The sequence below is a fragment of the Lactuca saligna genome, chromosome 7 (genome assembly GCF_052625555.1).
Source record: "Lactuca saligna cultivar CGN05327 chromosome 7, ASM5262555v1, whole genome shotgun sequence".
Classification (NCBI taxonomy): Eukaryota; Viridiplantae; Streptophyta; class Magnoliopsida; order Asterales; family Asteraceae; genus Lactuca; species Lactuca saligna.
The window spans coordinates 171,904,894-171,931,569 of record NC_136423.1 but is presented as its reverse complement, the minus strand read 5'-3'; the positions used below and the strand labels follow the sequence as shown (position 1 = coordinate 171,931,569).

Sequence of the window (26,676 nt, the reverse complement as noted above, 5' to 3'; positions counted from 1 at the left end):
CTAGTAAATTCATAAAGTGAGAACGAAGACGGTGGAAACAAATAAGTTGCAGGCTCCGGTGACAATGGAGTCGGAGGTCAAGTTTCAACAGCCAACAACAGTCCAACGAGGCGGCGACTAGCGAAGATGAGAGAGAGCATACGATACAAACGGTGTTAACAATCCGGCGACCGGAAAAGATTACAAGACAACAGTGGTCTTAACCGGCGGCGATGTTCTTCCGGTGAGTTCGAGAAATAGTATTCTGGCGGCCGGAATAAACTAGGTTTAAATTGTTCAGTTTCTTAAACTCAATTTGGGTTAAACTGTTATAATTTGGATTAGATAGTTGAATTTTTTTAGATATTAAGTTTTCTTATTTTCTAGAATCCTAAATAAACAAGGTCGGATTTGATTTTGTTTGTGATCTTCCGAAAATTTTGTTACCGGTTATTCCTATATATATCATGTATATTCACTTGATCTTAGAAACTAGGGGGCAAAAATATCTTTCTAGTATATTATTTTTTCCAACTATAATATTTGATTATATATATATATATATATATATATATATATATATATATATATATATATATATATATATATATATATATATATATATCACACATTAGAAGGCCTAAAATTGGGGAGGCCATGGCCTCCCCCAGCCCCTAAGACGGTCCGCCACTGTGTGTATGTGGTGGTTAAAGAAGGTGATGGTGCTAATGAAGTCGTCGATAATGGAAAAGCATCTGCGGAAAACATATCAAGTGGAAAAGCGAGAAACAACCAAATAGGTACTTTTATAACTCCAAGTATACCTCATTATCATAGTGTTGCTAAGAATATAAACGTAGTGCAACAACCGATTATGCATATGGAACCGTAGAATTATAAGTATGTTGGTGATGGTGATGTTGGTACATATCTTAATGATGTAGGTACACATGATTACTTTGAACACAAACCACAAGGTATGGTTAACCGAGTTGGTAATGAAACTGGAAAACAAAAGGTTCCTTTTCTAAATAATGGTGAACTACAAGGATAGATGGAGTTTGTAGATTGTAACAAGTTAAATATATCCAACCTTGAGAGTAATTATGATGGAGAAGAATCGGATGACGAACCTAAACTTATGTAATCAGATACCATGTTTCATGGTATGCCTCATTTGCTTTCGTGTCCCGTCAATGATAATGTCAACATTCCATCACATATGGTAGACACAAGTCAAAGATCAAGCTTCTTCACATTTTCGGTAGCAAAGAGAAGTATAAGACTTTATTGATTAAACCTCAACGGGTAAAATAAAATTTACAACTATATATAGTACAGCAAAACAATAAATGATAATAAATATGAAATACATATAGATAAATACATTATCGATTATTTATCTATGACTTGTCACTAATACTCCCCTCAAGCGAATAGGTGGAAAACCAACGTGAAACTTGGCACGAAACTGTTCGAATAGCGGGCGCGGAAGTAGGAACAAAACATGTGCGTAATCATCCAGAAGCAACTAACTCACAAACAAAGTGATAGTCGGTGTATATATGCTTCGCTCGTTTGTGAGAGATGGGGTTCTGACTGAGAAAGAGAGCACTTTCGTTGTCACATAAAAGAGTAGGAAGATCTGGAGGTAATTGTAACATCCCAAAATTTTCAATAAATTTAAATCTTTCAAAAGCAACCCCTTTATTAATAAAAGTGTTTGCAAACTATCATTCCAAAACATTATTTAAAATTAGAGTCTCCCAAGATCCATTTAGTTGTAAAACCAAGGATGTGTACGATCAGGCATTCGCCTTGCTACGGTCCACTGAAGTACCTGAAACCATAAACCAAAATTGTAAGCACGAAGCTTAGTGAGTTCCTCCAAAGTACCAACACACAAACACATAACCCACATAATATAACAACATGAACTAGGTTCACAGCTAAAAAAAATGGATTACCCTTGAGCCCACCGTATGAGTCTAGCTTGCCTAATGGGCCTACAACTCATATATGGCTTGCTCTTGAACCCACAACATAAGTTTGGCTTGCCACCGGGGCCCATAGCTTATGTCTGGATTGCTCTAATACGCTCAAGCCCTCAGTGCGAGTCTAGCATACCATCGGGTCCTCAGCTCGTATCTGGAATGCTACTGAGCCCTCAGTATGAGTCTGGCATTGCCTACCCGGCCCTCGACTCATACATGGATTACTCCAATACCTTCAAGCCCTCAATATGAGTCCGACATACTATTGGGTCCTCAACTCGTATCTGGAATGCAACTGAGCCCTCAGTATGAGTCTGGCATGCCCTACCCGACCCTCAGCTCATATCTGGAATACTCCATGGTTTGTTGGTTACAGCACGAAGCGGTACAACCTCAATCCATCACAATATGTCGACATATAACAAACATATACAGATAATCATGCATATAAAAATAATAGGTAGTATTACAGATCTACCAGACTAGCATATAAAAAACTAGCATGTATATTTATCACATACTCAGCATATCAACAATATCAAGTTATTAAACCAATGGGCCGGCCTTGGTGCCTTCGACCCAAAAGTATAGTGAGGAAACTCACATCATAAGCAACATAGAACTGATAAGGTCTGACTCTGAATCTCATCTCTCAACTCAAATGCCTACAACCATCAAATGACCAAACCCATAAAAATTCCAGCAATACCCAAAACACCCTTAAGGTCAAACTTGGTCGAAGTCAAAGTCAACGGTCAAGGTCAACAATCCATTTTGACCCAACACACCATTTTTACTAGCAAACACGCCATGTTCGATAGCATCCAGACGATCGGGAAAACTCCAGCCAACACGTTGTGTTGGCTTTGGAAACACGTCGTGTTTGCCCAAGTTCCAGCAGCTTAATACAATCAGTTGTTTTCTTCGATTCCAGGGACTCCAAGGATTATATCTGGACCCAAATGTTATCAAGAAGGATAAAGCTTCCAAATTTATCCTTTGGGACTACTCCAAGGGTCCCAAAACCCAACCACAAGGATTGAATATTCAAAGGCTTAATCAAGAAGCACTAAATCCTTGAAGTTAGAAAACCATCCTTTCTAGAAGAGATTCTAGCACCAAAACCATCACTAAAGTTCGGTGCATTATAGACATGCATATCCAATGCATGTCTTGAACCCAAAATAGGTCAAAAATGTGGATTTATGACTTACTCTCTATGCATGGAATCAAAACTCGACTATAGGCCAGATCCAAGACTCTACAAGGTCACTTAGACTTGGAGATTCGTAAAGTTGCTAATGTTATGAGATCCAACCATTCCCTGACTCAAGAACAACAAGATAAAGGGCCAAAATTCAAGATCTAGCAACATAGAAGAATAAAAATCGAATCATAGACACTTACCAAGGTCCAGAAGAGTGTCAAGCTGAAGGATAAGGACTTGTTTGCTGGATCATTACCTCCTTCTTCCAACTCCTTCCTTCTTTGGCTCCAAAAACACAACACTAGCTCACAAATAAGAGGGAAAGATAATTAGGGTTCTCAAGGGTTAGTATAGGGAGTTGAGGCTGATAAAAGACCACCCCTTAGGACTTAAGGAGATTATATAGGGTGCAAAACCCTGAAAATTAGGGTTTTCTCAACCAACCGTCAACACCTCGTGTTTCTCCATAAACACGACATGTTGACTTTAAAGAAAGTTACGCTTCTTCAATTTAGACACGTTGTGTTGGTTCCTCTAACACGTTGTGTCTAACCCTAGAAAGGGGATTTATTTTCGTAATTATTCATCAAGATTATGGGTGTTACAACTTTCCTCCACTTAAATTAGATTTCATCCTCGAAATCATTCCTTACAATCTCCCCTATTGAAATGACGATCCTGACTGAACTCCCTGAACCCCAAAATGACTAGGGAAGTCACCCCACTCAGATGACCGCCCACCCTTACTGATGTCAAATCCAAAATAGAAGATACCCAACCATTATACCCAAAACTGAAAACCCTGAACAATGTCGAACTCCATGACAAATAGCACCAAAGAAAATTATCCCCACAAGGACTCAACTTCACAACTCAAACCAAACAACCTATCCAACTTGAACGAATTTACAAATACCCGAGAACATAAATCCCTGACCACCTATCAGATCCCTGATAAAAGGCAACCATCACTACTCAGCTCAAAACCAAGAATTCAATACCTTATCTGAAAAGAACCCAATCACAGAAATCAAGAATCTTCCACTACTCCAAAGCCCCAAATATGCACCAAAATCCTTTAATTAACCCATGACTCCCTGACACGCCACTCCAACCACTGCTCCTATGAGCAAGGATGAGAATTCCAGGAATCCCACGTTTACCTCCATTCCTTAACAATTCAAATGTACCCCCATCAAGCAAAGCACTTGATATATTAACGAAGAACTTTGATTTGAGACTTCATAACCGGTTCCCAACCTTTATAATCAACCCCTCATAACAGTTTGCGGGCAAACGAGATTATAATGCAAACATTCCGAGAGACTTTCTGATACACGACCGATAGTTCCAACCACCTTTAATTGTTCCCTTTATCCAAATTAGTTGATTGCGTCTCCTGACTTCCATTAATAGTAGTACATCCATCTTCTCTGCTTTTAATCGATTAGGTTAAACAAAGAAATAAGTGGGAGACTTTTGGTAAAAAGAGTACTTAAAGTAATTTTTGAAAAATTCAAATAGAATTAGTGGGTGCTTAGAAACCAAACCAAATCAAACCAAACCGAACTTGAATTTATATTTAACCAAAAAGATGCGCAAAAATAATGGTTTCTTTATAGAATTTATTTTTATTTATAAAGAAATAAATTATTAATTTAGGTAAATTAGTTTTCTAACGAAACATGTTTAAACTTCAAAAAAACAATTGTTTTACAAAATATTTTTTTTACAATAACTATCTCGAATTCAATTTACTAAAAGTATCATATCTACTATTAGGGGTGAGCAAAAAAACGATATTGAACCAAACCGGTACAATATAGATTTTTTGGGTCGATACTTAGTTCCCCTAATTCATGATTTTTCATTTTATGTTTTTCTTCAATTTTAAACATTTATAATTCTTTCATATGAATTTAAATTGTACCAATTTTTTATTTTTATTTTTATATTTTCTTCATCATCTTGGCTACATGTTAAGTAAAGAATCAAGTGATTTGGATAAGTATAATCTAAGTTAAGAGGCCCTAAACATCGCTACTTAAAACTTAAGTTTTTTCAAACTTGGGTCATTTTTTTCTAGTTAGCTTCGTAGATAATTTTTCCTCAACTATGAACACTCATAACTCTCATATAAACTTGGATCAAACTATTTTTTTTTCTTGCATCTTCTTCTCTCTTTTGGCTACATGTTAGGCCAAAAGAATCAAATGAATGAGTTATATATCCCTAAACATGGGTATTTAAAAACTTAAACTTTTTAGACAGTCATTTTTTCTTATGAGAATATTTCCTCAACTATAAACACGTATAACTCTCTCATATGAATTGGGATTTTGTATTGGACCGATTATTTTTGCAATGTGTTCTTTGTTGTCTTAATTGCATATCAAAAGCAAAACCCTCTTGTTTTGTCTAACTTAAGCACGAGTTCTATTACCTCAAACATATGGTGTTGCACACATAAAATCGATAATAAAATGGAATTGGTATCATGTATCAATACATGTATAGGAATCAAACGGATAATCGTATTATCGTATAGTAACCAATCGAATCTTTGGTTTTGATACAGGTACCGTGCTCACCCTATCTACTATATAAGATATCAACTTACTTATATCACATTAATTTGAATCTGCCGTATCTTTCAAATTCTTTTTAATAATGATTCTAGATGGTTAATTAATCCGATACAGGTGATAAAGCAAAATTCTACCTACCATTTAGTCTTATATAAACTTTTAATCATTACAATTGGTTTTATTACAATAACATCAAACATAAACAAACCCAATAGCTATATCTAAAATCCACCATTTTCACTTATTCTTCAACCAAGATTTCAGTCGGATGAAGACAACCCCGCAATTCATCATGCCCAAGTTGCGCTCTTTCATTGTCCCCAAATCCAAATATCCGACCTCGATTCGTAACCACAACCGAGTGATACAAACCCGTGCTCACCTGACATATATGATGATCTTTTAAACTATAAAGCATACTAGGCTTCAACACTTTATCAGATACATCCCTATCTGGAAACCCTAAACTCCCAAATGCCATCCATCCAAATCCATATAAACATCCACTATCCATCAACACAAACGTTTTCCTCTTGCTTGCACACACCTATACCCACAAAAAAAATCCAATTTCGACACTTGTAATCAGATCTTTAAAGATGTTTCCTTTGATTAGAAAAGTAGAAAAGAAGAAAATCGAACCTGTACAGCGAGGTGATTCTTGAGACTGGTTAGGAGCGCGGGGGTGGTCTTATCGATCTCATCACCATGTCCAAGTGCACCACAGTAGCCTTTTCCCCATGTGTAAACCTGTAAAAAAAAAACCATTTATGTAAAATCATGAAATTCAAGACTAGAAAGACGGAGATTTAATACGAGAAGCGTGAAATGGAATTACGAATCCGTTGGAATCAAGTGCGACGACATGTTCATCACCAGCGGAAACACGAACAACATGGATTCCATTCCGGCTGAAAGACTGAATCACACGAGGGCGGAGTTCATTATGCTGTTCACCATGGCCAAGACAGAAATTGGAACCAGACCCAAACGAGTAAACGCCTCCATCGTTAGTAACCGCAAGGGTGTAGCTTGGACCCGCGGATATCTGAACAACCGAACCGATGGGTCCAACCGGTTCGACCAGTTTCGGTGTGGGTCTGTCCAGGGTGTCACCATGACCGAGTTGACCATGTCCACTGGTCCCACATGTGTAGATTTGACCTTCTGTTGTAAGAAACACAGTGAAACTAACCCCAGCAGCAACCTGCTTACATGGAACATTCTTTAGTGCTTCAACTAGCCTTGGCTTGAATATTGGTCGATTTGTATCACTATGCCCACAACAAAACGATGAGTTATCACCACATGTGAAAACCTACAAACATTTTATAGTTTGTATAACGATTAAGAGTGTTGAAAAAGATGAAGATAGACAAGTATAGAAAGTATTTAGAAACCTCTCCCGATTTTGCGACGAATGCAGCATGATTATGTGAGGCTGAAACGTGGGTGACATTGACAGGATATGGGAATTTGATCGGAGTGAAAGCTACACAATTTGTTGTTTCGGGGCCATGACCAAGAACACCACATAAACTCGAACCACAGGAGTAAATTTTTGAATCTTTGATCAGTAATGTGTGATACCTTCCGCTTCTGATTTGCATCTGTAAGAAAGATAGATTAAGTATCAAGTAATCATGAAAATAGTAAGAAGAACATATAACAAAGAGGGATTAGGGATATAATCATACATTCCCTGAAGAGGTTTCGACGATGTCGGAAGACTGGTGGACTGATTGCAAGAATCTCAAAACCTTCTTCCAGTTACCACTGCATCGAGCTAACAGTTCTTCTTGAGCTCTGTAACTCAAGGAAACGAATATCGGATGTGACCCAGAAAGCTGAAAAGCTGCAAAGTCAACCAAAGATCTTAACTTGTGAGGGACCAATCCAGGGGTACCTCGAAAAGTTGTATTAGTAAGCTCCAAACAGACGAGATCCGACCCGCCCAGTCGGGCTCCGGATGTCAAGATTTCGAGAATCAAATGCGATGGTAAGTCATCGAACGTGGCTGACCTTAATCGATCTCCCATTTGTCAAATCGAGAAAAAAAGATCAGATTTTTAGGCGGAATTTGATGAAATTCAAACGGGAGAAAGAGCAGGAATATGTGGGGTGAAGGAAATTTGAAGGGATCGAGCTGGATGAAGAGTTGATTGGTGTTTGATGATAAGATGAGTCGAAACTAAACATCAGAGGAAACAAAACGGCCACCAAAATCGAATTTCGAAGAAAATACACGTTGTAGAAATGTGGTGAATTAGCAATTGGGGAAAGCGAAGAACATGTTTCGAAAAGGGGTTTCAATTATTTAAGCTCGAAGGTACGAAGATTCGAGTTTTAGGACATGGGGGATCGATCACATAAAACCTGTAAACTGAATTTAAAGAATCAAAAGAAGAAGAAGAAGAAGGAAATTGGGGAAATGGAAAGCGAGGATTGAGTGTGGGAGCTTTATTAATGGCGACAATTGCTCACTGTCATCGTCTTTCTCTCTCTAGACTTGTTAGTGACAAAAGTAGAGATTGGATTTGGGGATTTTGGGGCAGAGGAGAAGGAATCGTTGGCCTGTTTTCCGTGGGTTTGGTAGTGGTTAACCACTCTGTCGTGTCCACGTGGAGGGTTCTTATTGGTTTGATTGTAACATAAATATGGAAATCGGTGTCGGATTGGCACTACCAAACTCGACGGTTTAAGCTACTTTTTTTCCTTCTTCATCAAGTTTGATATTTTTTCAATTTTTCAATACGCGTTAAATAGACGACTTTATAAGCAAAATTAGTTGGTAAGCCGGACGATATAGTTTTAATTTGTATAGAAATATTCGGTTAAAATAGTTATAAATTTTTTAAATGTGCAAAATAATATTAAACATAAAAGTTAAATGTAAGCTTTTAAAAGTTATATGAAATAAATTTTAAATTAATAAATTTTGTTTAAAATAAAAATTTTAAGATATTTTTTCCATATGAACTTTAAAACTAGTGGAACTAGATCTACATATCTTGGTATCTTTAGATCTTCACTTATTTCATGAGTTTTTTTAAAGGTTTATTGAGTTAAATGTTAGAAATTTAGGGTTTCTGGTGGAGATCTGGATACCAATTTGGATCGTGAGAATACTTTCCGAACTGATATTTCTACCCTATGCCTAGGTTGCAAGAAATTCAGCCTAAAATAATCAAAGTGGACACTTACGATACTAGGCACAGAAATCGTGAGCCAAATTGCTAGAAAGATTATGTGAAAGTTTGAAGAAATTACGAGAAGGAAGAGTCTATTATATTAAGGTTGAGCCATCATGAGTTGCCTTGGAAGCAAGTCAAGGTAATCTGGATTTTAATGAGGATTTAGGGTTACCAAAACTAACGAGTTTTGTTAGTTTTACGATAATCACCCTCAAAAACCTAATTTCTCATTATGTTCCCATATGTAAAATTCGGAGAGTTTTTTGGGCGTTGTCCCTCTGTAAACCTCGGACCCAGGGGCGTTGCCCTCGGACTCCTGACTTGTCATCGAACCGACTTTTAATTCGATTTTATACATGTGTGCACTCCGCACAAACCCGTACATATATTATAATACAAATTATGAAGCCCTTATCTCACATGTTAATTCCGGTTACATAAAATGACATGATGACACTAAAATCACCAACGTTAAATAGGAAACTGACAAATCGATTATGAGAGCTTTTTCATTTCAAGACAAGACCATCATAAATACTTGCTATATACTCTTGAGCCATAATTGTTATCATGAGAAAGTGTTATAATATTAATTTAAGTGAATTGTGACCACCGTACCGAATATGGATGTTCTAGTTGATGGTTTATAACTGTTTAAAAATGGTGCTTACATTTTCAACGTCTAGTAAATCTGCTAACAGGTTCTAATTTTAGCATACATACGTTTTTCTCTATTGATTCAACCACTTCAATGGGATGAATCAACTTCCCCAAACATGGCTTGAGTTGTCTACTAGGCATGTATATCTTCATTTTCCTTATTTTCATCATGATTCTGAAAGCCTATGAGAATGCTCATCCTTATATATCCGATTCACATACGGTTACAGCAAACCATCAACTCTAGTTGCCAACCATATAGATATTTGGACCGATAAAATAGACTCTTCCACCTCTTACCATAAAATTATTTAATTTATTTTTTGTGCAACTTTTAATAATGTGTTCCGGTACTTTTAAAGGAAAAAAAATGTTGTCATTTTGTACTTTTAAGAAAAAAATGTTATTTATTATTAATTCAAAAAATTTATGTCGTTAGACAAATCATATGAATGTCGTTAGACCATCATTGATGGGAGATACCCAATGAAGCAATCGCCCGTGTGATTGACCTATTATGTGTCTAAGTGGGTGATACCCGAGTAAGTGTTGATCGTTAAACCGCCATTGATGGACATAAAGGGGTAGAAGACAAGCATTAGAACTGGGGGCCAAAACAAGAATTTTGGAACCATATACAAAACCAACAAATAGGGGTGAGCATGGTTTGGTTTAATTCGGTTTTATGCTAAAATCAAAACAGAACCAAAAGGATTTGGAAAAACCAAACCGTCGGTTTTTTTCGGTTTTATATTTTGGTTTTTTAATTAATAAATTAGTAAACTCAGCACACTGAATTTTAAAAGCTTATACTTATTTAATATATATATATATCCCAATACAAATATGCAATATGTCTTATCCTATTAAACAAAATGGAAATTATTGTAAAATAAAAAAAGATTGGTGCCTATTTTTTATATGAGTTTTCATTTACGAATAATAGATGGTTGAGTTAACTATTTTCCTTCATTTTATAGTATCAAAAAAATCTTCATTTTTGAATCTCACAATCGATGTGAGATGTATGTGATTTGAATCTTTTTAAACTTTGAGTAAATTATACGAATGGTCCCTATGGTTTGGGATAATTTGTGCGTTTGGTCTCTAACTTATTTTTTTAACTCGGAAGGTCCCTACTATTTATTTTTGTTACGCGCTTGGTCCCTACTGTTTGTTTTTGTTACGCACTTGGTCCCTGTCTTACCTAAAAATACAATTATTTAAATAGGGAAAAATGGTGGGGTGCGTAAGGTAAGGTGAGAGGAGTGGGGCTAAGGGTGTGTTTGTTTAAATAAATTAAAAAATCAATGAAAAAATAGTCTTTTTAGGTAAGACAGGGACCAAGTGCGTAACAAAAACAAACAATAGGGACCTTCCGAGTTAAAAAAATAAGTTAGGGACCAAACGCGCAAATTACCCTAAACCATAGGGACCATTCGCGTAATTTACTCTTAAACTTTTAACCATCTAACATCTCCTATCATACACCGTTTCATCTACACAATAGAATATTAATTTTTATTATTTTATGAATTACTTTATAATGGTGTGATATTTATATATAAAACGACATCATTTGGTGTATTTCGGTTCGGTTCGGGTTTTTCCGATTTCTAGATGTAGAAAAATCAAACCAAACCTAAAAGATCGGTTTTTACAAAAACAAAAACCAAACCATCGGTTTTTCAAATGGTTCGTTTTTTTCGGTTGCGGTTTTTCGGTTTTGGGTTTGGTTTCGGTTTTTTTGCACGCTCCTACCAACAAAACATTCAAAAATTCAATAACAAGAACACTATACATAGGGGTGTGAGCAAGTTGCAAGCTACCAATGAGCCATTCAGATCGATTCATTTAATGTTTGACTGGAGATCAAGCTTAATTTGGGGCTACTTTATTAAACAAGCTCTAACCCAATCTTCAACCAATCTGTTCAATAAAACTCACAAACATAAACGATCATCTCTATAAATATGACATGATATAAAATATTTTATTGAATTTGGATCTAACTGATATGTCTATTGAATTTGAAAAATGTATATCAGTCATGCCCAACTTTAAGAGAGAAACATTATTTTAGTTATCAATGGTTTTCTTTGTCAACTAGCTTCAACTCGTTAAGACTCATAGAAATGTAAAGTATTTAAAAGGTTTCATTTTTACTATATGGTTGATCAGAAAATATATTTCTAAAATTAAAATTAAACATTTTGTTGCAATTGTTTTTGTTTTTCATGTGGAATAAATGCATCTGTTGCTCTTCTAAAAACATTTATATATGAAATGTGGATTAAATGCAATTTAGAAAATGAGATATTAGGGAAGGGGTGTAGATACAGATCCCCTGGTTGTGAGAGATAAAAAGAGAGAATGAAGGTGTGGTCTAAAAAGAGAAGTGTAAAGTTGTAGACCCACATCGGTGTTAAAGAAATGAATGTTGTAATAAATTGATATTACACTAATAATTATTAGAAACCATATTTCATATTTAATATAATGCTTATAAGCCGAAAGCGTATGGAAGCCATGGCCCCCCAAGTCCCTTATAGCCTTCCGCCCATGCAGACAAACATCAAGTTTGCCGGCAGCATAACAATGTAGCTTACGCTTCTCCATAAAAACAGTGCATATTCGCATATGGTGTCGTCTTCATTTGGGTAGCAAAATATGGGATATTTTCCTACAATTGATTTAAATAAATAAAATGATGTATCAGGTCTTAATTTGTATTTTGGATTCAATATAAATTAAATGATATTTACCAAGGTGTCAAATGTGGTCAACTGGTATGTGTTCAACTTGAACCAAAATTCCACCTCTTAAAACCAATAACAGTCAACGCATACGCATACAAATTAGCAGCTATCAATCAGTCTGCTACACATTCCCACACAAAAGAAAGTATTACTAAACTCTGCTGTCAAATTGTCCCGTGGTTTGCTATTAACCCAAAACAAATGTAGGGAAAAAATAAATAAAAACAAAACAAAGCTCCAGTTTTCCATACAAATCAAAACCAGATCTATATTATAGGGCCCCACAAGGCTAGTAGCGGACAATATCTTGTAGGCACTCATAGAAATGTGAGATTTTAATTGTTTCCTTTCCGGCATAAATAGCTTCTGCACTTCCACCGGATTCTCCTTGTGCCGCCATCTCCACCACCATATACAGCCTCTTGATCGGCATCTACAACACCACCAAAAACAAATATATATATTTAAATATTTGTAACCAAATTAAAATATTTAAAAAAAGAATCTTACATCATTAAGAGCCTCAGCTGCAGAATCCACGTCATCCTCCGAGAACACCTTAAGTTGTTGCAATACCTGAAGAAAAAACAAAAACATATAAATTATATAAGAAGAATAAGGACAAATTAGTAAATTACTATTACCTTCTTAGCATCTTCGGTTTTCAATGTAGGAACATGGTAGGTGACTGAGAAAGCATCACAAAGGCCAACCGACTCCAGGAAGGTCACCTCGCTTGTTGTTCCAATCACCAGCATATTTTTACCCTGAATGTTGAAAAGTGATATTTAATTTTCCAAAATTACCCCTATGGATAGTAACAAGATAAGAAGGAGAACCTTGGGAGGAAGGCGTTTGAGGAGGACCATCAATGTCTGAGAAATTAAGTTTGAAAAACGAGGTCCAATAGCAACGTATTCCAGTAGTCTGCATTAGTTAGCAAATCATGAATAGATTAATAAGCAGAAATTATAGAGATTTGAAGATTAAATTACCTTTCGATATCATCAAGGATTATAATGCTCAGTGTTGACTTGTAAGCATCTTCAAATACCTATAATAAAAAGTGTTCTCATGAGAAACAACTCAAGTAATGTATAACATAGAATAACTGAGACAAAAGTAAATAAATAAATAAAACCTTGACAATCTGTGCACATTTACTGGCTTCACTGATGCCAATCATTGATTCGGCCGAAATCTACCATTTTAGAGAGTGATGATATTAATTTTATTAAGTGAAGAAATTGGATTTTGTAAAATAAAAAAAGAAAAAAGAAAAGAACTTACGATTTTCACATAGGGGAAATCACTACCAATACCAACAGTAGCTGCCATTGCAGTCTTACCACTGCCACTAGGACCTTCTAGAAGAACTGTGACAAGTGGACTACCTCTGCTAACTTTAACTTGTTCTGCTAATAGCATTGTTCTTTTGAAGATGTGATCATGTTTCTGACCACAGTCAACTATTCCATTCAGTCTGCATCATTTTTATTTATTAGAAAATATATATTTATTAAAAAAAAGGAAGAAGTTTAGATAATTGTTATACCTGCAACGTTCAAGGCCATCCATGGAAGCACCAAATGCAGGAATAACTTCATGAAGAGCATTCAAGAAATCATCCATGGTGACTTTTATGCTTTCCTCATCTACTTTTTTGGTAAGATCATCAAGGCTGAGCTGGCGATTCAGAGCATAAGAAACCGCACTTTTCACCACACCTTCAAGTTCTGCTCCACTGTAGTTCTTTGTTCTTGCAGCTATACACCATTAAAATACAAATCATTACATATACAAAGATATATTTACATGTAGTTATATAAATTAAAAAACATACCAAGTTCTTGTAAGTTGACATCTGGAGCAAGGAAAGAATTCTCTTTCATTTTGTTTGTGTGGATTTGAAGAATTTGGAGACGACCATTTTCATCTGGAAGGCTGATTTCCACTTGGACTTCTAAACGACCAGGCCTAGCCAATTAGGAGATGACACGTCAGCAAACATGGTAAAAGACTAAAAGTTAGTTAACAGGATTTTTTTAATGGACTTGCCTCAAAAGAGCTTCATCAAGAAGATCCTTTCTGTTTGTCATACCAATGAGCAACACGTTGTTTAGTGCTTCCACACCATCTATCTAAAAAAATGGATTTTTGAAATTCAGTGTTAATTTAATTTAATTCCTTTTGGTGATTGTAGAGTTTGACTTTAAATTGTTGTTCAAACCTTTGTAAGGAGCTGATTCACAATGCTATCGTGCACCCCTGTGCCATCCCTAGTAGAACCTCTAGACTGAAAATTTAGAAAGAAAATTATGATGAAAATTTTGGAAATGAAAATTAAAATATGTTAGATTATTAAAATATGGGATTGACATACCTTGCAGATTGCATCAATTTCATCGAAAATGATCACATGTAAGTCGCTTTGATCTCCTGGAAAAATATGAACAAAAAGGTTTTTTAAAAAAAATGAAACAAACTTGTATAAAAGTCAAGATTTTTTAATCCTACCTCGTGATCTTTGATCTTGTTCAGCATCAGCAAATAAGTCTCTTACATTTTTCTCAGTTTCACCAACAAATTTACTCAACACTTCAGGCCCATTTACAATCTAATTTGTGAAATCAACCAAAAATTAATAATCTTTTATATTTCCAATATGTTTTCAATGTAAAATAAAGTACCTTTGGGTCTCTTCCATTTAACATCTTTCCAATTTGACGAGCCATTAGAGTCTTCCCAGTGCCAGGTGGACCATATAACAGCATTCCCTTAACATGCTTTACACCCAATCTGACACCAAAAATAAAAAATTATAAAAATATTTCAAAGAAAATGTTATATAGATAGATGAGATATTAATAACCATAGAACATTACTTGCTTGCCACATGTGGAGGGAAAACCCTAGAGGCAAAAGCTCTTCTAAAGATATCTGCAAATTCATTGCTCAAACCACCTATGCCCAATGATTGAAGGTTAAACTCCTTGTGTCTGAAGATATTGCTGCTAGCAGCCTCACGTTGATTCACAATCTGAAAATAAAGAAAAAAAAATATTGAACAACAAACAAACAAACACGGGTATTTTACTATTTTATCGACAACTCATTCTGAAAAATAATAATAATAATAATACCTTTATTCCACTAGAGTTTGAGGCTTCAAAGACAATGTATGAATCAGATGAAAGCATGCCTCTTTCAATGTCTGTTTTGTCCTGGCCTTCCACAGCAACTTGGGTGACTGTGAAGATATAACCATTGCCAATAAACTCAAAAGTTACCCTTTGTCCAGCTGTCATAACCTGGTTTATAAATCTTTCACGTATCTTTTGAGCTAAAACAATAGCATCAACCTGCAAAATACAAAAAAAGATCAAAATTTAGTATGGAAACATGCAATCTCAAAGCAAGAGGTTAAAAGTAAGAGTCTAGGAGACTACCTGTTCTTCTTTGTTCCCTTTCTTAACAAATTCCAACTCGAGGGTAAGTAAGGCAATGTTGAAATCTTCAGGTGGGACAAACCTGAAATAGTTGGCAAAAGGGATTTCTAAAGTGCTAAAACATATTTAGTTCCTACAGCAGACTAAGGATTAACACATACCTGCTAACAGATACTGAATCTCCAGTAGAAACTCTTGCATGGCGTCGTTGGATGGCATTAAGACCAATTTGCCCACTTTGTATGGTATCGTAGGCAGTTTGTTTTGGTTAAGAGAAACATTGTTTTCTTATGGATAACATGATAACAGTAGTTATTTAATGCTCAAACAGATCACTTAAACATACAAACAGGGAATCAGGGATTCTCAATTTTAAAGCACAAACACCAATAAGATTTTACAGAGCTAAATACGACCAAGGTTTTAGGAAGTTAGTTCAATTTGATTGACAAAAGTCCCTAAGAACAAGGAACCAAAAGTCCCAGAGTATCTATATGTAAACAAGAGCTAGAGAATTACCAATTTCTTACCAGTTCCAGTTGTTCAAGTGGTCTATAAAAGATCCAATGAACATGAAATTAATGTTAACAAATCCAATCTAACAGCTATCAGCAGATGTTACAGCTAAAACATTTAGCACAAACAAGACCTTCCTGATAACAGAATTACAAGGTGACAGCAGTAGCAACAATTCACATACGATATTGTACAATTAAACAAATAATTAATACCTAGTAATCACTTTATGTAGCTGAAGTTGTAGGATATGATCAGTAAAATCTACATTCTTAATTGTTTAACTAACTATCTAGCTCAAACAATCACAAAAAAACAGTCAATCCACAGATAAAAGGCCACAGCCTACGCTATTTAGAACAGAGACTACTAGAGGAGTAGCGGAATAGTAAACTACGTGAGGGTCAAACATTAAGGTTGCACAAAAAATGAAACTTCTCGTCGTTCTCTTTCGCCTGTAAAATCGAAAATGGAGAGAGAGATCCAGAGGCAGAGGAGTAGCGGAATAGTAAACTGTGTCATGTTTAGAAGTATCACCATTCATAGGTTGTATTCAATCAGTTATGTCTAATGAGAAATGCCTATAACGAACAGACAACGATCCAATTTCAGAAAATTTCAAGCATCACGAAATTCAATAATCACCATTTCACATATAATATTTAATTATACGATTAATATGTGAAGGATATGCTATAGACAGAACGAACACGTCACCAACAAGTGCGAGAGCGAGATTGGATCCAGGAACAGCAAATTGACGAAGATCGGAAGGGGAAACATATGCGCAATTCGTATACGCGAGATCTTTGGCCGGCGTGTTTGTGACGGTCATCGTCATCGATGATCTCGACCTCCCCGCCATTGTCGAAACACAGAGAGATCAAATCGAATTATGCGAAAACGATTAAGCCCTAATTCGTCAGGATATCTCAGTGCAGCTTTGTCGCTTTTTTGAGAAATGGAAATGGGAGAAAAAGGAGATAAAAAATGGAGGAAGGAAGACGTAGGTCGGTTTCTTAGGATCGAAGATTGACGAGTAGACTAAGTAATCAAGGAGAAGAAACACCGCCGGGCTTGAACCAAGGTCGACGAGGCTACTATTCATTCTTTCAAAAATTAATTTATTCTTCCGACTTTTTTTATTAAAAAGAATATATATTATGTTTAGTTCTTAAAAAAAAATTAGTGACTTTTAAAAGGAATAAAATTATTTTTGTGGGGTCTAATTGATTTTTATTGGGTAACCCTTTTACCCCTTGATGTCGGCCCATTTAATTGATCTATTCATTTATTTGTTTACTAGTTTTAAGATCCGTATGTTATACGAATTAGATAATACAAAAATAATTAAACATAAATATTTAAAAAGAAGTTTATTTAAATTTGAAATTTTAGATTTGAAATTAAATCTTAAAATTTGGTTTAAAAGGAAACATATTAAAAATACTATATAAGTAATATTGTAATTATTTATTATTTTTAATTAAGGTAATTATTAATTAAGGTGTAAATATGATGTGTTAATTAAAAAAGGGAGAATTTCATATATGTCCTTCTTAAACCTCAAAATATCATATTTGCCCAGCTTATTTTCTTAATATCATATTTATCCTTCATAAACCTTCAAAATATCATATTTGCTCAAATCCTTTTTTATAATGTTTTTAATATTTTATAATCATTTTTTATAACTTAAAATTACTATAATAATTAAAAAATTTAACGATATTATCCTTACGTCTATGATAATGGAATGTGAACTTCTAAATTGTTGGAATGTCGTCCTCTTGACAAACAAAAATATTCATCTTCAACTCTCTCTATATAATGTATATTTTGATTGTTTAGTTTTTTTTTTTTTTTTTGTTGATTATGTTGTAGATGAAGAATATTTTAGATATTATCATTAATATTTTGATGTTTAAAAAGTGCATATACGATATTTTGATATTTAAGAAGGGTATATATGATATTATAATGTTTAAAAAGGACATATATGATATTTTGAAATTTTATGAATGGTAAATATGATATTTAGAAATTTTATGAAGGGTAAATATGATATTTAGAAATTAAGTTGGGTAAATATGATATTTTGATGTTTAAAAAGGACATATATGAAATTCTCCCATTAAAAAAATAAAAAAAATGAGAAAATGACAAATAGAAAAAACATTTATTCAAAAATACCAAAAAATAACATGTGTCCAATTTAATGAGAGAGTGACATGTGGCAAAATTATTTTCATTTATTAGGAATTAGTTTATAACTCGTGGCAATCACGGTTATACAATTAATTAAACTTTTAAAATAAAAACCAAAAAATATTAATCAATTATTTTAAATAAATTAATAATTAAGTAATTTTTTTAGTTATATAAACTTTAATCATTGATTAAATAATATGTGAAATTATATCACTTTATAATTTGTATTAAGTTTATTTTTATTTTTATTCTAATGTTATTAATTTAATGTAATTAAAGTGAGAAATTTGAAATTGAGAATCAATTTACAAACGTCATGTATTAATTAGGATATATAATATGATGACACGTGGCAAAATGAGAATAAATTATGCATTAATTAAGATGCTTAATAAGATGACACATATCAATAGGAGAATAAAATTATTCTTTTATTAGATAGGGAGATTATAAACAAAATGGCACGTCTTTTTATCTCACACGATGTCACACTCACACATATAGCTCTTATTCATCATCTTCTTCAGGCTACATAACCTTATCAGATCCAAATCGTCTTCTTCAGGGCCTATCATTTCCTTCCCTAAACTTTTTTAAGAGCCCAAAGGAGATTTGACCTAAGATTCTAAGCTTAGAATTTTTTTTCACATATCCAATGAAAATTGGATCGAGATAAAAGCAAACGATACTTGGATTAGAGTATACCTTAAGACTTTCCACCACACCAGGAACAACCTCGTGTCCGAGCCCTGCATATTCCCCTTCAGTATTCTCTCTAATTACCACAATATCAACATTTTCATGGTGTGTGGGTAATTCGGGCAGATTAAAACAATTTTCAAGTGAAGTGTACAGATCAAGCTCTTTCCTTAACTGCACATTCAACAAACTAACCCCTCCACCCATGGGAGTATTCAAACATCCTTTCAAACACACTTTATTCTTCTTAATCGACTCTATAACCTTCATTGGTATGACCTTCATTTCACAATGAACATCGAACTTTTCGAAGTAAATCGGTGCGTGTATCGCATCCATTACTTGCTTGACGGCTCCGGTAACGAGGGGATTGATTCCATCTCCGGGGATTAAGGTGATTGTACGAGGAGCGTCATCACCTGGTCGGGGCATGTAAGCGACAGATCAGGATGGGGTTGAAATAGATAGAGTTGGTCGGTGAAACAGTTGCTTGAGGATTGGTAGAGTTCGTTTGGCCATCGAATGCAGATTTGCTTCTTTGATCCAATTGAATAAGATTACAAACAGAGCAGATATTAAGGTTTTGATTGACGAATCTGATACTAGAAAGGTCGGGCAAATAACAAGTTATATTAAAAAAGTCAAATAATCAAGTATGACTAGGCAGATCAACAAACAGAAATGATACATGGCATATGAAATATCAGGCCCGGTTATAAGGAGGGGCAAGTGGGGCATGTGCACAGGGCCCATTTTTTTAGGGGCCCTTTTTTATGTTAATTCCGAAAATACCCTTAATCTACCATTAGATTACACGACTGTTTTTGCTTCGTTTTCCTTGACAGTGGCAATTCTTCTAATCAATCCCGGTCAATTAGGACCTAAATTAGATTTAAAGCATACCTATTTTCTCTTCAACAACCAAATCGCAAGCAGTCATGGAGCAAATCATATGCAAAATTGAAAATGGAAGATTTATTTTCTCTTCAGCAACCAAATTGCATTTCCTTTAACATTTGGGTTTGATTGTATGGAATAATATTCCGTTTGTTCATCGAAGCTACAAGATCAGGTACGTTTTCTTCATCTAGGATTTTTATATGATCGCTCCCTCCTTGTCTGTTTGTTTCTAAAATTTTGTGAACTTGATAATATCTTTAGAAAGTAGATCGTTGGGACAGATTTGGTATCGTTAACTTAAAAATTCTAATACACAATTTCATCTTGTGGCTTGAAATTTTTGGCCAGTTAAAAACTCAAAACCGACTTAGGAATTGGGAATTCACAAATGACATGCCATGTGTTTTTTTGCAATGATCAACTTGATTATGGTTTCTCAAAAGAGGCTTGCCAAAGGGTAATTGAGTTTGTGGGTTCTAAAAAAACTTATTGCATGGAAGATTGAAAGCAAGCAACTTTAGAATGATATTCTTAAGTTTCTTCTTGGTGCCTCTTTTAACTACGTATGGAAATAGAGGAACTGGAAGCTCTTTAAGAAGATTAATCATGATCCTATTTTTTTTGACCAGATTGATTTTGAAAGAGGTTTTGTTTAAACTATTGGATATGAAATCTGGTCACAGTAATGTGAAAATTAATGAGATTTGGTTATTACCAAAGCAAAATATTGATTTTTATTATCTTTATGGGTAATACAAATTTAATTTTTAGAACTGTTCTATTGATACTATTTGGTTTTCAGATTAGCCTGGAGTTGGTTTTGGGAACTTTTAGATGTTAAGGAGAATTAGCCCAAATAGAAAATAAAAAGATCTGGGGATTTTTTTGCAAGCACAAGGGCTTTTTTTCCGGCTCGTCTTAGGCAAATGAATCCTCGGAACCAGCCCTATGAAATATGTTGTATTAGGTTAGGTGACCAAATGAACATATAAAAAATAACGTTATTCCCTTAAAAGGCATGAAAAAAAAAACTTTCAAGACTACAAGGGTAAAGTTAAAATACATAATAGGGTCGTTGCGTCATTTTTCCTAAAAAAATAGTCTATACTATTAATTTATTATCACTATTTTATATAATCTCTTTAAATATTCATAAATAAATATTCTATATAAAAGATATCAACTACATTAAATTAATTTAATTTTCCTTCAGTGTCATTAGTAAGTATGCTTTATAAATTGGTTTAGGGTGTGTTTGATATTCGTCTGACCGAGTCGACTCAGACGTTTTTGGCTGACTCGGTCAGCAAAAGTTGTTTGTTAAAAAAAATTTGGATGTCTGATTCAGTAAGCCAGATCTGAGCGGAAAAGATGAAGGAAATCGTCTGAGTGAGAAAGAGAGAGACGTTTCCAAAAATGCCCTTGCCCTACGTTCTAGTTTTCAACGTTTCCTTCCCAGTTTCTTCTCTCTTTCAGCGCCGATTTTATGTACCTGCAACAAGCAAAAATTGCGAGTATGTGTTCTGCCTTCTCGAACGAGCAGGAATAAAGTGGAAGCAGAAGATGATGACCAAGAGAAGGGGACGTCAGACGTGCATGAGCTGTAACAGAGGTGTAATACCCTTCTCCGACTATTTCGTCTTCGTTTTAAAGAGTTGTATTTGCAAATTGATTGGTTGCACGGTGACTAATTAGGAAGAGACAGAGGATGGGTGAGAGTGAGGACTAATTAGGGTGGGAGTGATTATTTAGGTTTATGGTAACCTAAGAAGTAATATCCAATGATTTTTTTTATGTGTGTTGGGCTTTTAGTTAGTAAGGGCCCTTTTTATGAATTTTCTATTGAAAATTAGATAATTCAATATAAATCAAATTTTCTATAATACAAATACTTAACCATTTTTACTATATAACGTAAACTTCAAGAATTATATATATTAAAGTTTAATTATATATCAAAGTTTAATCATATATATAATCAACATTCATAGAATACAAATACTTAACAATTTTTTATTTGGATTTTCAAATGGTTCATGTGTAATTTACATTTTGTATGAAAATTTGTATGTTTTTATAACTCTTCATCAACTTCATCAATCATTCTATAAAGCAACATGGTAAAATAGTTATTTTTCATCAATCAACACATTTAGTCAGATGTACAATCAAACAACATGGTTTCTTACTCGGTCATGACTTCTTACCCAGACATATATTTCTCAATCAGCACTTTCTCCGTCAGCAACTATCAAACAGAACCTTAGTTAACTTGCAGAGACCAAAGAGTCTTTGGCATGTCGGTAAGGAGTGACTTTCTCATTTGAGAGGTTATGAGTTCAAATCTCGATTAAGCCATGGGTGGTGATAGTTATGAGTAGATTAGTTTGTCGTTACAAAAAATTAATAATAATAATTTTTCAGAGTAAATGCAAAAATGGTCTTTGTATTTTTTTTCGTTCGGCTAAGATAATGAAATTTTTTGTGGTGGTGTTTTAACATTTTGGTTCCCATTATATATAAGGACGGACGGTATACTCATCAAAACGGTGATGTGACAATAAGTTGGAGGAGGGCACAATTGTGTTGTAAGTTGTAACACCCGTTCCAAGAAAGTTCATTGCTAACCCTTGACTTTTTAAGTTTGAATTCATGGTCCGTACGTCGATGAGTTGGACGTTGTTTAACAAACCCTAATTTTTAGGGTTTTGAACCAAATTTAAAGGCATTAAGTCTTTCTTTTGGCTTCCTTATGATGTAACGTCCGTAGATCCGGGCTAGTCAATGTAGAGATAATAGGGGTCGAAAATGACTTTTCTACAAAATATTATTTAGGATAAATAATCTTAACCAAGTTGTAGAATACGTCTCAAGGGTTCCGTACATATAAAGAACGCCGAAATCCGAGTTATAACGAAGAAGTTATATCCCTATCGAAGTTTTACTGCAAAACCGACACAACACTGGGAGACGTAAAAATAGTGAATTTATTATGGAGGACTTTTTAGCCTTAGAAATCTAAACAAAAGTTGTAATATACGTTAAACCGATAACGTACAAAAAAAGAACGTCAAAATTTGACTTCGTATGAGGAAATTGTGAATTTTCTAATATTTGGCATAGCAGTGCACGGGCCGAAACTCAAATTTTAGTTCGAGCGGTTTTTGGCCTACACGACCTAAATGAGAGTTTAATATCTCATTAATAGGAACTCAACGATAAAAATACAGACGAAAACGGAATCTGTATGTAGAAGTTATGAATTTTACGTAGAGGAACCTAGATCCAAGCATTAGGGTTTGTATGAGCACATATGATGTTCTTATGGTTAAAACCCATCAAGAAGAACTGTGTAAAATATAAGGAAATATGTTGTGATATTTATAAGAAAGTTTGTAGGTAAAAAATTTTAAAAAAGATATCGAGTAAATGCCCAAAGTAACCGTTGGACATGGACCAATTTTGATCGGACATTTTAGTCCATGGTGTCGACCACAATAGGCCACAAGCACAACGAACCACAAAGGTCCTTGGTAGTGTGCACGAGCCATAGTTGTGACCACCTAAACAACGAACCGTTCGTGGTATACATACCGGAAGGCCTTATCAATCTAACTGTAGTATTTTTTTTTTTGTCTAAATTATATATTTTATTAATGATTTCATCGTATCAAACACTCTAATGTCATGACTAAAATAGTTTTGGGGCAAAAGCAGGGCAAGGTGATATGTAAACCGCCACAAATAAACAAACTTAATACTATTTCAATTTCGTAAACACACGGTGAAACAGATCAGCCATGAGTTGGATGATCCCCAAGTCGACCTGTGCTGAATCTTCTCGTCCGATGTCCACCAAAGCATGGGTTTTGCACGGCGTCGCCGTCGCCGCTGCTCTGGTCGGTGCTCACGCTTACTTCTATTACCGCCGATCTGCCACCGTGTTTCGGAGTCGAGTAGTGGGCATAATTCCAGCCCGGTTCGCTTCTTCTCGATTTCAGGGCAAACCCCTCGTTGAGATCCTCGGAAAACCCATGATCCAGGTAGCGTGTTACTCCTTAACTCCTCAACTCCTAAAATTCTTCATTCTCTATAAATCTCGAATTAAGATTCTCGCGATCTCTAAACTCTAAGTAATAATTTGTTTTTTTTCGAGTGTATATACTTGTATTATTTGTCAGATTCCTAGAGTTTAAGGCATAATTGTACTATTTAGTTGCTGAATCCAAGTTCATGAGCTTCAATTACAGTAAATTTTCCGAAATATTCATATGATTTCAACAAATCACTATCGTAGTTGATACTAGTTGCATCGATGCAACCAAATGTTTGATCCATTTCCTCACAAATTAGGGTTCCTTTTATTCAATTTTTAACAGAGAACTTGGGAAAGAGCAAAGTTGGCAACGACATTGGATCGCGTTGGTAAGTATTTGAGCTTAATTTGGAATTTACTTCTAGTGTATTCTCGATAATCTCTTCTTCTACATCCTCTCTGAGTTTTACTTTAACTAAATTGGACATCATCCCTGTTGCAGTTGTGGCAACGGATGATGAGAAGATTGCAGAGTGTTGTCGTGGATTTGGCGCCGATGTGATAATGACTGCAGAATCGTGTAGAAATGGTACAAAATCTGTCAATCGAGAGTTCTAATCATCTCAAATATCGATTAAGATTAACCCGATTTTTTTTTTTTTTTTGCATCAATTATAGGCGCAGAGAGGTGTAGTGAAGCACTTCAAAAGCTCGACAAGAAATATGACATTGTTGTCAATATTCAAGGAGATGAGCCACTAATTGACCCTGAAATCATCGATGGAATTGTCAAAGCCCTTCAGGTATCATATCATAGAATCACATCACTTGCTTATGAGATTTCTTCATCTATAATTCATAAACTACATTGATCTTTGTGATGCTTTTAGACTACCCCTGATGCAGTTTTCAGCACAGCAGTTACATCTTTGAAACCAGAAGATGCTTTTGATCCAAATCGTGTGAAATGTGTGGTTGATAATCGTGGTTATGCAATCTATTTTTCTCGAGGACTCATCCCCTTTAACAAGTTTGTGTTTCTTTGACCTAAATATTTGATCATCTTTGACTTTTCCATGTTTTTTTTATTTAATAAATGGTTCTTCTTGTTCTTTTTGGTGCAGATCTGGGAAGATAAATACTGAATTCCCTTATAATCTTCATCTTGGCATTCAGGTACTCTTGAAAAAGAAACAAAAGTTTAATTTTATTTAAATATTTAATCATTACATGATTTTGGTTTTTTAGAGCTATGATTCGGAATTTTTAAAGATTTATCCCAATTTGTCTCCAACTCCATTGCAACTTGAAGAAGATTTGGAACAACTTAAAGTTCTTGAAAATGGGTACAAGATGAAGGTACTTTTTTTTTTTTTTGTTTTCCCATTTGGGTTTTGTGTAATTTCTTGATATAAAGATTTGAAAAATGATTTTTGTTTTTTTTTATTGGTTGAAGGTAATAAAAGTGGATCATGATGCTCATGGTGTTGATACTCCAGAAGATGTGGCCAAAATTGAAAAATTTATGCTCGAAAGGAACTTGTCTTAGTGTAATCTTGTGATTTTGTCACCAAAAGCTTGAAGAGTTTTATCAAATTAGTGTTTATTTGTTGTAGAGTTGGAGTAAAAATTTAAGCATTATATTTTGTACAAGTTATTAACAAAAACATTTACATGACTTTGTAAGTTTAGCATGTGATAAGTGTATCAAATTGTGGGAATATGAAAGGGAAACTTGTAATACTTTTGCTGTTTTTATAAACAATATATTTAACTTTTATTTATTATAGCAATGTATTTATATTATTTATCATAGCAATGTATTTATATTTGTGAAAGTCGCTATGCGTTTTCAAATCGATCGGCCAGCTAGCAAAAAATATTCAGAAATATTCATTCTAGGCCGGGAGTCAGATTTGGTAATTATAAAGAATTTAATTTTGGAGATATATATATATATATATATATATATATATATATATATATATATATATATATATATATATATATATATATATATATATATATATATATATATCATCTTTAATAAATGAATGTGTTTTTTTGTCACTTGTCACACTTTCATTTAATTTGTCAAATGCTATTTTTTTGTTATTTTGAATTATTTTTTTTTCACATGTCATTTTATAAGTTTTTCTATTTTATTAAAATTTACATAATATTTTAATATAATAATTGTAATAAATGTAGTAATAAATAGATATCAATTTCATTAATAAACTTGACTTTTAATTTCAAATTTTCCAAAATTAAACTCATTAGTTTTTTATTTAAATTATTTGTTTAAATTTAAAAGATAAAAAACATTTCCATTGTAGTAACTCATTATTTTTCTTATAAATTCAAAGTTTTATTTTGACTTTATATTATTATTTTTAAAAAAATATTAACTTATGTAATAATTGGGTCTCATAACTAGGTTTCCTCCTACGCATTTGTAGCCTCGAGGGTCCAATCTTGGGC

The 26,676-nt window shown here is 34.2% G+C and overlaps 3 protein-coding genes and 1 pseudogene across 3 annotated transcripts; 1 reads left to right on the top strand and 3 right to left on the bottom strand.

Moving 5' to 3' along the window:
* Positions 1-5,886: 5,886 nt before the first annotated feature.
* On the bottom strand, positions 5,887-8,474 carry LOC145004730 (Regulator of chromosome condensation (RCC1) family protein). The gene is made up of 5 exons (XM_078963710.1): positions 7,466-8,474; positions 7,169-7,378; positions 6,607-7,086; positions 6,411-6,518; positions 5,887-6,315 (listed from the first exon to the last, which is right to left on the bottom strand). Exons 1-5 carry the CDS (start codon positions 7,805-7,807, stop codon positions 6,010-6,012), a joined length of 1,446 nt encoding a protein of 481 aa, XP_078819836.1. The 5' UTR covers positions 7,808-8,474; the 3' UTR covers positions 5,887-6,009.
* Positions 8,475-12,414: 3,940 nt separating this feature from the next.
* NSF (AAA-type ATPase family protein) lies at positions 12,415-17,444 on the bottom strand. Its single transcript, XM_078963674.1, has 19 exons — positions 17,040-17,444; positions 15,992-16,088; positions 15,831-15,912; positions 15,525-15,743; positions 15,267-15,421; positions 15,072-15,180; positions 14,899-14,998; positions 14,765-14,820; positions 14,612-14,677; positions 14,440-14,522; positions 14,225-14,358; positions 13,937-14,147; positions 13,672-13,864; positions 13,523-13,582; positions 13,377-13,435; positions 13,221-13,308; positions 13,026-13,148; positions 12,892-12,957; positions 12,415-12,814 (listed from the first exon to the last, which is right to left on the bottom strand). Exons 1-19 carry the CDS (start codon positions 17,209-17,211, stop codon positions 12,671-12,673), a joined length of 2,217 nt encoding a protein of 738 aa, XP_078819800.1. The 5' UTR covers positions 17,212-17,444; the 3' UTR covers positions 12,415-12,670.
* Positions 17,445-18,643: 1,199 nt separating this feature from the next.
* Positions 18,644-19,688, bottom strand: LOC145007459 (isocitrate dehydrogenase [NAD] regulatory subunit 1, mitochondrial pseudogene; annotated as a pseudogene).
* Positions 19,689-23,874: 4,186 nt separating this feature from the next.
* LOC145006595 (3-deoxy-manno-octulosonate cytidylyltransferase, mitochondrial-like) lies at positions 23,875-25,972 on the top strand. Its single transcript, XM_078965676.1, has 8 exons — positions 23,875-24,199; positions 24,536-24,581; positions 24,695-24,781; positions 24,871-24,995; positions 25,083-25,222; positions 25,317-25,368; positions 25,441-25,551; positions 25,649-25,972. Exons 1-8 carry the CDS (start codon positions 23,957-23,959, stop codon positions 25,739-25,741), a joined length of 897 nt encoding a protein of 298 aa, XP_078821802.1. The 5' UTR covers positions 23,875-23,956; the 3' UTR covers positions 25,742-25,972.
* The last annotated feature ends 704 nt before the right edge of the window (positions 25,973-26,676 follow it).

Excerpts from the sequence above, each read along its gene's own strand:
- NSF (XM_078963674.1), bottom strand. The coding sequence starts at position 17,211 with ATGGCGGGGAGGTCGAGATCATCGATGACGATGACCGTCACAAACACG. Across the intron at positions 15,422-15,524 it reads CAAACTCTAGTGGAATAAAG|ATTGTGAATCAACGTGAGGC; the intron begins GTATTATTATTA and ends CTTTATTTTCAG. Across the intron at positions 12,815-12,891 it reads CAGCTGAGGCTCTTAATGAT|ATGCCGATCAAGAGGCTGTA; the intron begins GTAAGATTCTTT and ends GTGGTGTTGTAG.
- LOC145004730 (XM_078963710.1), bottom strand. The coding sequence starts at position 7,807 with ATGGGAGATCGATTAAGGTCAGCCACGTTCGATGACTTACCATCGCAT. Across the intron at positions 7,087-7,168 it reads TCGTCGCAAAATCGGGAGAG|GTTTTCACATGTGGTGATAA; the intron begins GTTTCTAAATAC and ends AAATGTTTGTAG. Across the intron at positions 6,316-6,410 it reads AGAATCACCTCGCTGTACAG|GTGTGTGCAAGCAAGAGGAA; the intron begins GTTCGATTTTCT and ends TTGTGGGTATAG.
- LOC145006595 (XM_078965676.1), top strand. The coding sequence starts at position 23,957 with ATGAGTTGGATGATCCCCAAGTCGACCTGTGCTGAATCTTCTCGTCCG. Across the intron at positions 24,582-24,694 it reads AACGACATTGGATCGCGTTG|TTGTGGCAACGGATGATGAG; the intron begins GTAAGTATTTGA and ends TCCCTGTTGCAG. Across the intron at positions 24,996-25,082 it reads GAATTGTCAAAGCCCTTCAG|ACTACCCCTGATGCAGTTTT; the intron begins GTATCATATCAT and ends TGATGCTTTTAG.